Consider the following 14763-nt stretch of genomic DNA (forward strand, 5'->3'; position numbering starts at 1 on the left):
ATTCACAGTAATCTTTCCTCCCTTTTTAAATACAAAGATATGTTATAGATAATGAATTCTTTGATCCGCTTGTTTAATCAGCTCATGACATCAAGTCTTGAAAAAGCCCGTCAATTAGGCAAACAAATAACGTGGTGTGGTTAGGTGTTTGGGAGCATAATCCTTCAGCTATTAACTTTTATACACGTCAAGGTTTCTATAAAGTGGGAAGCCATACATTCAAATTAGGTTCACAAAAAGATACAGATTATATCATGATCAAGACACTTTAGATTTACTGTAATATTATTATTTATTTATTTAACGTACATTGAAATGAATTGGTTCTATTCCAATGATTATAATGGCTGTAAAGGAATCTTATAAAGACTAAAAGGGAGATAAGAAGAATGATATATAATATGTTACAATATACCAAATATAAAGGAGGAAATGCATTTCTTTTTTCAAATCTCTACTGTTGCTACATTTCAGCTCAGGAACAGTATAAATATCTCTTTCTTGTAACAAAGATATCAATTAGAATAATTTGTTCTGATGATGCCTATTTCTTCCTTAAAAAAAAAAAATAATAATAATCCATAGCAATAATGTTCATATTACTGCTGTCTTCCCTGTCTAATTTACAGCTTTTGAAATATTATCCTTAATCTCTTTTGGCCTTCAAGTTTGTAGGCATTGACAAGTATTTGATAATATACTACACGGAACAAGGGATTTTTTAGGTAATTCATTCCAACATTTTTTTTTTTTTTGATGAGGCAAAATATTAACTTTAAATGTAAAATTGGATACAGGTAGAGTTGAGATTATTCATTTTGATTATACAACATCTAGATAACGTTTCAGTAAAATAAAGTAAAAAAAAAAAAAAAAAAAAAAAAAAAAAATGTTGAATATTTCTGGAAAAGAAATATCTTTGCATTTATTACTGTTACAGTGACAGAATTGTTATATTTGTCAACATCTTCTTTTTTTAAAGTAATCGAGAACATTCTTCTTTACACTAGTTTATAGAGAGATATTGATTGTTATTACAATATTTTTGGTAGGGCTTTTTAAGTCTTTATTCTTAAGTAAGCCATAACATAATGTATTATTAGCTAGAGAAGCTTGCTGCTAATCAATTAAAAGAGTCTGTGTATTACGTTTACTTGTGATTATTTCCTGAGATGTTGATTAAGGCCAAACACAGCAACTATAGATTTGTATCTGTATATGCTTAAAATAAGGCTTTTTAAATACTCTATTATCTTTCTATGGCTTGAGAACCATAATGATACCAAGGTACATAGTACACATTCATGTGTAAGAATTTATTTCTGATATATAATCTGACTATAATAGTATCAGGTAATAATAGAAAATTTGTAATTACTACTGTTCCTCCTGTACCTACTATCGTTGCTTGGTAGAATATAGTCCTAAAACATCATTATTCATGCTACTGCTGGTGTAAAAAGAAAAAAAAAAGGAGTCGCTGGTGTAGTACAAAAAACAAGAATAATTAAAAAAATAAAGGGTTCATTTGATTTGGTGGGGAACCCTTGAAGTGATTCGATTCCACAGCCTAGGCTTGGGCTAAATATGCTGCGAATTCTAGTCACTCTCCAAACACCCGTGTTACTTTGTCGGGCATAAAGAATACCAGGAGGATATAGACTTAGATGCTCCTGAAGCAATAATTAATTGGAACAAGAATAAAAGAAAGAAGTTTTATCCTATCGTTGCTCCAAGAAATCAGATAAAGAAACGAAGATTATATATCATAGATTAAGATACTTTGTTGCTTAGATACGTTGGGATTAAACCCAATTAAATAATCTATGAACATTGAATAATAAATATTTAACGTCTCTTCCCCATTTCCAATTGTTGTCAAATTTTACCTTAACATACTCCTCCATATACTTTTGTTTATTATAACTTCTACTTCTCCTTACTGTAACTAACTTTTATAAAAGTAAAGGTCTAACTGAATCAGATCTGACAACTGGTAGCATCAGAACAAGGCTTCTTTACTTTTTTTTTTTTTTTTTTTTTTTTACAGTAACCTTCTTATTTATTATATTGTGATTAAAGCCAACTATTTGGTTACAGATCTATAGTTGCTTTCATTTCACATAACTTTATATCTAATTTTACGTTTATCAGCTCCTAATTATCATTAGAGTTAACTCAATTCTTTTGAATTAGTTTGATATTTAACAAAATATATACCTTATATTTGTCAACAATTTTATCGGTGTTAATTGTACAACATTTGTTTTTTAAAAAAAATATATTTGTGGTCACTAAATTGATAACAATACAACACTTACCGTACCCTTACTATTTTTACCAAACATGAATTCAGAAAACGCTGGTGTTAACAATAATCATTCAGGGCCTTCTGTTCATTTGCGTCCACCAGATGCCTATTCTGGTCAACGTGATGTATTTATTATTGATAGTTGGATTCGTTCTATTGATAACTGTATGGAATTCTATAAATGGGCGGATGAATATACTTTCCATTATGCTAGATCCTTTTTAATAGGTTGCGCCAATTTATGGTATCAATCATTGGCGTCACAAGACCCACAAGCAGTGCCTAAAGGATGGTCTAAATTGAGAGACGCTCTTATTGAACAGTTTAGGCCTACTAAAGCGACTGACGATGCGCGTGATCGTCTGGATCGTTTGAAACAAACGTCATCGGTCCAAACCTATGTTGATCAGTTTATGGATACTACTATGTTATTGCCCCAAATAACGGAAGATGAACGCTGCCATCGATTTAGATCTGGCCTTAAGAATAGGGAATTACAAGCGCAACTTCGTGACATACCTATTGAAGAACGTACGTTAACTAAATATTACCATCACGCTCTGAACTATGAGGCTACAAGACCTTATACCATCCCGTTTGTACCTGCAAGAACATCTGGAAGTAATGGTTTTAATTCGCCTTCTTCGTCCTTTTTGGATGCGCAAGATGATCCAATGGACTTAGATATGTTAGACACTCGTTCCTCCCCTTTTGGTAAGAATAAATACGATAACTATAAGAATCGCTCCTCTGCTGGCCGTGGTAATGGTCGTTCATACAACCGAAGTCATCGAAAACCTTTTACCTGTAATTACTGTGGTAGGGTTGGACATACGAAAAGCTACTGTCGGGAATATGAAGATGATATTCGTGCAATGGAAGCAAGAAAAGCGGCTAGTCGTCGTACTCAATCTAGCACTAATAACGCATCTCATCGAACCCGCCGCCATCATTTGAATCAAATGGAAAATATTGATGACCATAATGTACAACAGACCTGCTTGCCTGGCTCTTCTTGTGTTGTTAAACATACATCTTCTTCCCCTAAAAACAATGCTAATAAAAATTGCTCCTGTTCACATTGTTATTTATTACCGACTTTAGGTTGTAGAAATGATGATGAGTTTTCATCTGATCTCTATAACGATTGTTATAATAATATTCCTTTAATTTCTTCTACTCATAATGTGTTATCTACATCCCCCGATGACAATTATATTATGGATACCAGTAAAGATATTACTATTACTGACAACAAGAAAAATCATTTTTCCATAATAAGTGGTCAATCTAATACTGATCTAACACCATTGAAGAAATTACATAGTGTATCTGAGTTGATACCTGTAACAGTGATAAATAATGAATCTGAAGATCATATTGATAATTACAAGAATCAAGATTGTATGATAGCACAAGATTCTACAAGACTTATTGCCTTAAATGCAGCAACATCTACAGATTTACCTATATATCATGCTACTGTACCAACACATCAATATCTGAATCAACCTACTACAATTTCAGTTAAAGTACTTCTGGATAGTGGTGCCAGTGAATGTTATATTTCATCTAGTCTTGCTGATAAGCTTGTGGCTTCATGGTATCAAGTTAATAGAGAGGTTGAAACTGCTGGAGGTGTTGTTGATAAAATCACTTGCAAAGTTAACTTTGAATTGAACTTACAAGGTTATCATAGTCAAATACAAGCTTATGTATATGACACAAAATTTGATCTTATCATCGGTAGGTCATGGCTGAAAGAACATAAACCTGAAATTGATTGGGAAAATGATATTTGGGTGTTTACGGAGAACAGTTCAAAGGAATCTTTCCCTGTCTATCCTTCGTCCTTCTCATGTGGTATCGGGACCTGTAATAATGGTAGTGACAATAGCTCTCTTTTAAATAGTAATGTTGACCCTTCATTCAATACGGGATCGTCGTCAAGGCTTAATTATTTAATCTCACATAAACAAGCTAATCGTTTGATAAAAAAGCCTGACGTGGAATTCGGGCTCCTTTATATAACAGAGAATATAGGTGATAATGTGGAAATTAACACGTTTACTAATGATGAAACAAGATATCATTTGGATGATGAAAGCACATGGAACAAATATTTTTCAAATAAATATTCCATTGTTTTCCAAGATACACTACCTGCTTTTGCTGGTAATAAGTCTACGGTACAACACGTTATCAATACCAATGAAGCTAAACCTGTTAATCGCTCAGCATATAGAATGAGTCCAGCTGAATTGGACGAATTACAGAAGCAACTAGAAGAACTTTTATCATTAGGTCTTATCGAGCCAAGTAGCTCTCCATGGGGAGCACCGGTACTATTTGTAAAAAAGAAAGACGGCTCTATGAGGATGTGCATAGATTACAGAGGCCTTAATAAAGTAACAATTAAAAATTCTAGTCCATTACCTCGGATAGACGAATGTCTGGATCGGTTGAAAGGAGCTTCGTATTTCACAACTCTAGATTTGAAGTCAGGTTATCATCAATTACAAATTCAGGATACCGATATACCAAAGACAGCCTTTAATACACGATATGGTAAATATCAATGGAAAGTGCTGCCAATGGGTTTATCAAATTCACCGCCGGCTTTTCAAGCATGGATGAATGATATTCTTAAGGAATGTATTGACAAATTTGCCTTGGTGTATCTTGATGATGTTTGTATCTATAGTAAAACTAAAGAGGAACACTTTCAACATGTACAACATATCCTAGAGATATTCAAACAAAATGAGTTAGTAGTGAATCTAAAAAAATGCGAATTCGCCAAACGACAACTTATCTTTCTAGGTTATCAAATTTCGAAAGATGGAATCTTGCCTTCACCTACTAAAGTAGAAGCGGTTAAAAACTGGCCACGTCCTAATAATGTTCAACAGATACGTCAGTTTTTGGGGTTAAGTCAACATTATCGGCGATTTATATCGGGGTTTTCTACCATTGCTGCACCATTAACAGATTTAACTAAAGGTATTGGCCCTAAGAAAAGATTAGTTGAATGGACAGATGAGTGTGAACAAAGCTTCAATAAAATTAAAAACTTACTTACATCAGCTCCAGTGTTACAACTTCCGGACACTAGTTTACCATTTATAATTGAAACAGATTCCAGTGACTATGGTATTGGTGCGGTGTTGCTTCAACCATCTCCATCTACTATATCTACTCCCTCAGTGAACGATATTAAACAATCCCGTTATTCTGCTGACATCAATATTGTGGAAGAACCACCTGCTTGTTGGTTTAAACGTTATGGTAAGTATTCAACTTGGCATCCTGTAGCATATGAATCAAAAAAGCTATCTGCGGTAGAACAAAAATTTCCAGCCCAAGAACGTGAATTGCTAGGAATTGTACATGCTCTTCGTACATGGCGTTGCTTTGTGGATGGTTGTGCATCTGGATATATTATTTTCTCTGATCATAATCCGTTGGTCTATTTCAGAACGCAAATCAAACCAACTGCCCGGCTAGTTCGCTGGATCTCTGATTTAGAAATGTTCGCGCCAATTATTAAATACAAACCGGGCATATCCAATGTTGTAGCAGATGCCTTATCTAGAATAGGTGATGCAGAGACACCTGCCCTCCAACCTATGGAGCCTGTTTGTTTATATGCCACGTGGGAAACTTGGCCTACAGATATGCAATCAGACTGGCCCCTACTCTACGTTACTGGAGCCGATACAAAGGTCAAATCGGATAAATTGAAGAAATTGCTACAGAAAGAGAAATCAAAGTTCACTTTAAAAAATGGCAAATTATTAAGAAAAGTTAAAATAGGTCCTAAAAATGCTCGTTACACTAAAGATGTACCTTTTGTACCTTTCTCTGATCGTGCTGATTTGGTATCCAAATTTCATTCAAGTTTTGGTCATGCCAGTGCCAAAAATATGATTTTATTATTAAGTAAACGTTATTGGTGGCCTGATATGCGTAATGATATTTCAAACTGGATCGCTCCATGTTCGGCCTGTCAAATAAATGGCCTAAAAACAGCGGTTCATCAAGATGAGATGCATCCTCTTCAAGTTCCTCATGCATTTGAACGTTGGCATCTCGATTTTGTAGGCCCATTACCAGAAACTATTAATGGAAATCATTGGTTACTCACGGCAGTAGATTACGCCACAAATTGGCCTATAGCTCGTGCAGTTCCAGTAGCATCCACAGAAGCAGTTGCTTTATTTATATATGAAGAAATTGTTACCCGTTTTGGGTGTCCAAATGAAATGATTACAGATCGTGGAGCAAATTTTACCAGCGGCCTGATCAATGAATATGTCCGTCGTCTCGGAATAAATCATAAACTCACATCAGCTTTTCATCCAAGAACTAATTCGAAGGTAGAACGATATAATGGTACAATTAAACAAATGCTGCGTAAGTATGTTCAAGGCGCCATTCATCGTTGGGATGAATTTGTAGATGCTGCAGTTTGGGCTTCGCGTATTTGGACAAACTCGACGACAGGGTATAGTCCCTACTTTTTAGTGTATGGCCGTGAACCTAAGCTGCCTGGTGATTCTAACATTATTCCTTTCATCAGTAAATTTTCATGGCAAGATCCTCGCACTGTTGCAGATTTCACAGCTCGAGAACTTCATGAATTAGGCCAACATCGAGCAGCAGCCGAGGCAAAGCTGAAAGCTATGGGACAAAAAGATAAAGCAAAATGGGATGCGCTAATTAAACCTATTAATTATGAAGTTGGTGACCTTGTGCTGATAACACATGAAAATCGTACAGGTCTGGAACCCCGATTCAAGGGACCGTATATTATTACTGAAGTTTTTGAAGACTATGGTACATATCGTCTAGAAACAGTAGCCGGTAAACCTTTAGATTCTCTTATTCATAAAGATCGTTTAAAGAAAGCCAAAGGTGATCGTCCAGAGACACCATGGTATGAACCTGCAATTCAACGTAGAGAAAACAGAGATGATCAAAATCAGCCTAAAGTCAATACTAATGCGACATCAAAATCTACCTACCACCATCCTTCTAATGATGCTTTCACTCAAGCTTATGCACAAAATAGTATCTTTAACAGTGAGGGTTACGCAGCTGCCTCAACATCTACTACTGGTGGCGGTGGTTTTTACAAAACCCTTAGTCATTCATTAAATGCAGATAGTGCTACATCTACTAACACAGCTGCCTCTTTCAAAAATACAATTAAAGAGAAAAGAAATAACGAGGAGCAAGGTAAATGTTACCCATATAATATAACTAATGCTGAAGATATTGAAGAAATCGGGTCAGAAAACACATCAATGGATAGTCCTTCTCATACTATGGATATTGATAACTCTATTGGCTGCCATGCCACTACTAATACGGATACTACAAAGGATGGCACTTCCTCATATTATTCCTATACTACGGATGAGGATAAGTCTGATGCAACTTACACCCCACCTGAATCCTCGTCGTCTGAAAATCAATCCTGCAGGTGCTATTATCATTCTGATGATGCTTCATATAATGCCGATGATGATAAGGAGGGAGATGACCTGTCATCAGTCACATCAAATAGCTCTCATAGCCCACCATTATCTGCAATGTCTACGTCTTCTGATGCTGATGTTAATGACAATCATATGACTTTCTCTAATCAAAAGGATGAGGATAATCAAAATGAAGAAATACTCCAACATGATATCAAGCTTATTATGGCTGGTCAAACAGCTTACGGTCCAGATCACTTCTCTCCCGGGAATAATGATGATGATGATGAAACAAATAGTGTTTTGTCTTCCACTAATGAACCGAATGCTATTACCATCGATATAATGGATGCGCTTGATAAGGATGCTAGCATGCCCACACTTCCATCTTCACACTCTCGTTCACTTGTTGAATTATATGATGATGTTTCATCTTTATCGTCTTTATATTCTTATATGGAAGATAATAATGATTTTTGCGATAATGCTGATTATCATGGTGATAAGAATAATGAGAATGGTAAGTATTATGAGGAGAATACTACCCTTGCTTCGTGTGATCGTTGTATATATGATCTGTACGCAGATATCTCTTCTGATGAACCACAACCTGAATGTATTATCATCTCATCCGACAATACGTCTCTTACTTCAAAGGAAGATGATAGGAACTATCAAAATGAAAATTATAATAATTATACTGACACTAATAATGAAGTACAGTTGCAATCAATTGGTCCCAGTAATAGATCGTCTAATATTCCTCAATCAATTGGAACAACGGGTGGTAATAAAAGCCCTTTAATAAGTGATATCATTCCTACTACTATTGATCAGAATAATGAACATAATAAAACTAGTAAGCGAAAAGGAAAAGGAAAAGAAAAAGAAAAAGAAACAGAAAAAGAAAAAGAAAAAAATATTTGTTCGCCTGCTGTGACTGCTTCGTCATCGGACAATTGGGTTCATATCCATGCAGGTCAACTTCAATTACCTCATCATGTCACCCCGTCAGTTTCTCCTTCTGCTGTTTCGTTCCCCACAGATTCTAATAGTTCCAATGATAAAGGATTTACGTTTGAACATCAACGACAGTCTATAACTATGCCGGATGAGAAAAATTCTGATACTTCTACAACAGCAGGTACTGATAATGGTCAGAGTCGACCATCTGGCTCAAAGGGGAGTGATGTCGGGCATAAAGAATACCAGGAGGATATAGACTTAGATGCTCCTGAAGCAATAATTAATTGGAACAAGAATAAAAGAAAGAAGTTTTATCCTATCGTTGCTCCAAGAAATCAGATAAAGAAACGAAGATTATATATCATAGATTAAGATACTTTGTTGCTTAGATACGTTGGGATTAAACCCAATTAAATAATCTATGAACATTGAATAATAAATATTTAACGTCTCTTCCCCATTTCCAATTGTTGTCAAATTTTACCTTAACATACTCCTCCATATACTTTTGTTTATTATAACTTCTACTTCTCCTTACTGTAACTAACTTTTATAAAAGTAAAGGTCTAACTGAATCAGATCTGACAACTTTCATCAGAAATAGAGGATACACATAGGGCTATATTTACTATAAACGCCCCACTTATACCACCACCTCTATTTATACCTACAACTACAATACTACTACCAACACATCCTTACTAATGTTAATAATTACTACACAATACCAGTATTACCTACTAACAATATCACTGCCTCTAACACTACCACTACTACTTTGACTTGCTTTCATTTTATTTTATTTTTTTTGTAATCCTTATCGTTGGATTATGGAACAGTCTATAATATATTTGTTTGAACAAAAAAAAAAAAAAAAATAAAAAACGAAAAAAAAAAGACAAAAGAATCAGATCATACGTACTAATAGATTAAATGTATTACATAATAAATGATAGCCTGTGTCATAATTCCAACTATTTATACAAGAAATTACCAACATACAATCATATTATCATTTATTCATTTTGCACTTTTAGTCAATCTTCTTGTGCAATAGGTCCTATCTATACTATAGTCTTTGTGTCTTATTTTTCTTTTATTACCATGATCATGATAGCAATAGCCTGTTTTATCTGATGACTTACTTTTAAAACCAGCCTGAGTGCTTCTTTCTTACAACTTGTGTATTTCATTATATATGTCAGGCAAAAAAAAAAAAAAAAAAAAAAAAAATAGTGCCTACGATCTTCCATAGAGTAAGAGGTATATATTCAACAGCTCTTTCTTTCTTTGAAAGTGTTTTGCTCCATAGTAGTGTCGCAAAAAGTTGTTTCGATTTGGACATCTCAGTTCTTGATGTATTTTTTGGTGATTTGTCAAACTCTTCAAGCGTGATGATTTCTCCTCAACAAAGGTGGTTGCTTCCTCGCCTTTCTCATCAATTAAGTTACCAGCACCATTTTCGTAAGGAATATTTATGCTCATTTGAATAATAAAACAACTAAATAATGATGAAAAAAAAAAAAAAGAAAAAAGAAAAAAGAAAAATAAACTACCAAAATAAAGTGATCAATTGGCTCTCAAATAATGACAAGTTTCCACAAATCCAACTAACATTTTGTCCAAATGACGGCGGAAATATAGTAAATTAAGAAAATTTATAGAATAGATCAGAGATATATATGGTGTGTATTTATAGATGTATATAAACTCTTTATTGATTACGAGATAACGTAATTAATAAGATATGTATATGTATGAGTGTAAAATAAGAAACTGTAAGAGATGCAGTACTTATTTGATAAACTCAAGTAATCCTAGATGTAAGCATATTATATATATATATATATATTTATATCTACACCTAGACACGCAATTATCATAACTGACTGCATTAGAAGTAATATAGATTAATAATATGTTATGTATAAGACCGGCCATCTTGTATATAATTTAGAACAGGGCACTATTTACGAGGTATTGGATTGTCTAATCATTATTTCACCATACCAGATCACGTAAAATTATCTGTAGAATTATCGCATGTCTTTACCTATTAGCGGTAAAAAGTAGTTTTAAAAAAAACAGCCATTACATTACATGAGCTGTATATGAATAAGGTGCTCTGCAACCAATAGGCTTCGAGTATATATACTTTGTAGCATTATATATGCCACGGGTACTGTAGATTTAAGACAAGAAGGGATTGATTTTATACTTTATGAACAAAACATTGTTCCCATAGTTATTTAACACTACAGCACACAAATAACACACTTCTTATTTGATATTTGTTTTCTAATCTTGATAGTTCGTCTACACCAGAGGGTGACAAAGAGTACTAAAGAGAATATTCAAACGCAAGAAAATTAAGATCGAACCGATAGGCCGTTATGAATCAATTCTGTTATGAACAGACAAATAATGCCTAAAGATAAAACGTATTCATTTTATAATCTTTGCACAATTGACACTTGTAGATTATATAAAAGAGAAAAAATAATTTTAGCAGTAGTTTAGTTCCTTTTTAGTTTTAGTGTTAACTTATTTTAACTGTGATAAAAGCACCCAGTTTGATCTTATTAATTCTTTGTGTTTCTATTTATCTTGAATCATTGGTCAAATACCACATTGATAGTCATAAGGTATAACATGGATAGTTGCATATATAGACGTCATATCTATAATGAAATAACTTGTATATAATATAGAACATATTCTTAATACATTTACTTACTATATAATAATCTACTGTTCTCTACTCTGTTATTCGGAAAATTGTTCTTGTAGGATTTTTCATTATTTTCTAATCACAATAAACTGCTGAATTAATAATATTTTATATTGGTTCCTGACAAGTCTTTGTGATTATTAAAGATTTAAGTTTGGTTAATATACTTACTGAAAATTATATAAGAGGCTGTTAGTTACTACATTTATAATTTTTCTCAATTAACAACTTATCTTCAATATAACTATGAAAAGCTCTCACAGATTTGTCTGTCTCTGTTATAATTTATTAATCCTTAGCATTATGCTTTTCTGTGCCTTTATCTAGGTACAGGTACCGCTCAGGTGATTTTTTTTTGTCCAAATTGAGTAAAGTTAAATTCAGACAAAGGTAAGAATGGTTGGGTAAGGTATAAATATAATAAATTGCTTATTTCCTTTTTCCTTTCTTATCACTCAATGGATTTCCAACACTACGTTGATACTAGCACTGAGGTTTACGATGACAATTCCTCAAACGAATAGATGGAATTTTGAATCGTCCACTTTTGCATACGGGTAAACTGATCGAACTCGCAAATACCAATTCGACCATTACTCCTGATACCCCTTATATCAAAAATGAAGATATGCCAGATGTGCCCGCGTTTTCTCAAAGAATGTATCCACCCCAAGTTTACAAGAAATACGGGGAAACAAATATAGCAAGTTTTTTTTTTTTTTTTTTTTTTTTTTTTTTTTTTTTTTGAAGAATAAGTGTTTCTAAGGCAGCAAAAATCACAAATATACCAAGAAGCACAGCGTACGAGTTAAAAAAAAAAACCATGGAATCAAAGTGATGGAACAGTTTACCTCTCAGGTTATTTTAAAAAAAAATCAAAAGCCAAACCTGATATAACACTCCCCCGTAATACAAAACTAAAGACAGTGCATACAATGTATCTGATCGAACAGGTAAATCTAAACGCTAATGATTCGACGAAACTACTTTGTTCTAAACTTGAAGAATTATCGATTTCTAACTCTGCGGTAAGAAACCATATGGTAAACCAACTGCAAGCTTTCTCTCAAAAATACCAAGCTATACAATCTTTGGAAAAGATTCTGATAAAACAGTAAAATTACGATATGATTTTAATATTGCTAGTACATATTATATGACAAACTGTGTTTTTGTAGACAAAGATGGCTTCAATACTCATCAAACAATAATTCATCACTGGTACAAAGTAGGTGTACCTGTTGTTGCCAAGTTGCCAAAAAAAAAAAATGAAGGTGTCAATATATCTATTATCGGATGCATTTCCTCATGGAGAATTATAAATTTTTATAAAGTGGATCCACTCAAACCAAATGATGCGGAGAAGATTGAAAAGGAGTTTCCTTTACCTGACAATAAGAAAAAGAAAAGGAGAAGATAAAAACAGGACACCAAAAAGAAAAATAAATAAAGATACGACTGCCTATCATGTTGTAAAATTCATTGAGCAAACCATGGATATACTGGATCAGCAAGGAAAACATAGTGTTTGCATTGTTATGAATAACTGCAGGATTTCATCATTCATAATTTGTTACAGAAAATATAAATAAATGTGGTTATAGGCCCTTATTTATGCCCATCTTATTTGCCTTTATTAAATCCTATTGAAGAATGCATCCTTTATCAGAGAATGACCAATTAACTCGAAGGATAGCGACTGTTTGTAAAACGGTCTCAGTAGAAGATTGCCAAGGACAGGTCAGGTATTCAGTAAGCTTTTGGACCGCTGTCTGGTTAAAGAGCATATTCTTTCCTGAATATAGTTTAAAATAAAATCTGATTTTTTTTTTATCAAGCACATGTCTAAATAAAATTTTTATATGACCAAGTATTTGTCCAAATTAAGTTAAAAAGAAAGGTCTCGTTGTGTCTGAAAATAAATTTATTTCTCCTGAATTTTTTTTTCCCAAAAAGTCCCCAAATAAAAAAAAAAAACGTAAATAAAAATAGATTATTTTGCATTCTCCTCCTTTCTTTTTCTTTTCCCACACATTAAATTATATTTTATCGCAACTACAATAACAGAAAAGAATTCGAATTTTTTTTTATAAGAAAACCAAACCAGAACAGAAGGACATAGCTTAAACACCAACTTATTTTCTTGCTTTTTTTCTTTATCTCTCTCTCTTTTTTTTTCTTTCATCGTTAGAAGGGAAAGAAAAGATATTACAAACAAAATTTTGGAAAACAACACAGGAATAATTATGCTTAATTTTTATTCTCGAAATTATTTTTCATTATTATTATTATACATTCAATTCAAAAAAAAAGAAAATCCATATTATTGAAAAAAAAAAAATCCATATTATTAAAAAAAAAAAAAAAAAAGGAAAATATATCATATACACACAATATATAAAATAACAACAACGTATGGTAAAGACGATTATATATTATTTACTATCACTTATTGGAATTAAACCAATAGAGGATATTTATCAACATCAAAAAGAAGAAGTTTGCAGACATATAGAAGATTCAGCATTTATATTAGAAGAGAAGGAAGAATTTAATGAAAAACATACTCATTCATTAATATCAACAAATGAAATACAAGATTGGTTAAGTCGATTATCAAAGATGACACTCTATCAGATCTTAACGTCAGCTATGGACGAATACCCCGAAATTGCAAACTGTATTTATCAAAGACATTATGAAAAGAGATACTTTATGTCCAAGGGCAGTAGTTATCAACGACGTAATAGCAGTATAAATGAAAAATTAAGTCAGCTTAAATTAATTCAGTTACAAACAAGAACAATATCTCATAGGCTAGATAATCTTAGACCAAGCGATCAATTCGGTCGTGCCTCTGAGATAGCTGAAGCCCTCCAACATCTTATTCGTTCATTACATCTTCATTCCGATCAGTCTTTCTTTACATTATTTAGTTTAATTATTTTAGCTCAGGAAAGTTTAATGGCTCCTTCTGAAGTACGTCAGCATGTATTTTATCATGTTAAATTAGGTAGAATTCTTATCCTCGAAATGTCAACTATCTTGAAAAATTTTATTTACCTTCCCTTCGTTGGAAATGATCTTACTGATTATTGGACTCAACTAGGATACGATCCTCAGAAGCAGGATTGGTTATCTTGTTTGGAGGCTATTTGCTTAAAATTAGCCCGTTATGATATTACTTGGGAATATCGAAAAGAATATCAAGAAGTTATTACTATAGCTAAACGTTATTATTCTCAAACAAATATCAAACAAATCTAATTGTA

The 14763-nt window shown here is 33.0% G+C and overlaps 2 protein-coding genes across 2 annotated transcripts; both read left to right on the forward strand.

The window, feature by feature from the left end:
• Positions 1-12227: 12227 nt before the first annotated feature.
• BX663DRAFT_523356 (uncharacterized protein) lies at positions 12228-13390 on the forward strand. The gene has a single exon (XM_051529508.1). It carries the CDS (start codon positions 12648-12650, stop codon positions 12909-12911), a length of 264 nt encoding a protein of 87 aa, XP_051378740.1. The 5' UTR covers positions 12228-12647; the 3' UTR covers positions 12912-13390.
• A 516-nt stretch (positions 13391-13906) lies between these two features.
• BX663DRAFT_489715 (uncharacterized protein) lies at positions 13907-14758 on the forward strand (the record flags this gene model as incomplete). Its single annotated transcript, XM_051524917.1, has 1 exon — positions 13907-14758. One exon carries the CDS (start codon positions 13907-13909, stop codon positions 14756-14758), a length of 852 nt encoding a protein of 283 aa, XP_051378741.1.
• Positions 14759-14763: the final 5 nt, after the last annotated feature.

The sequence above is a fragment of the Cokeromyces recurvatus genome, assembly GCF_025118155.1.
Source record: "Cokeromyces recurvatus strain NRRL 2243 chromosome Unknown BX663scaffold_36, whole genome shotgun sequence".
Taxonomy (NCBI): domain Eukaryota; kingdom Fungi; phylum Mucoromycota; class Mucoromycetes; order Mucorales; family Mucoraceae; genus Cokeromyces; species Cokeromyces recurvatus.

What these genes read in the sequence shown, in the direction of transcription:
- BX663DRAFT_523356 (XM_051529508.1), top strand. Translation starts at nt 12,648, where the DNA reads ATGACAAACTGTGTTTTTGTAGACAAAGATGGCTTCAATACTCATCAA.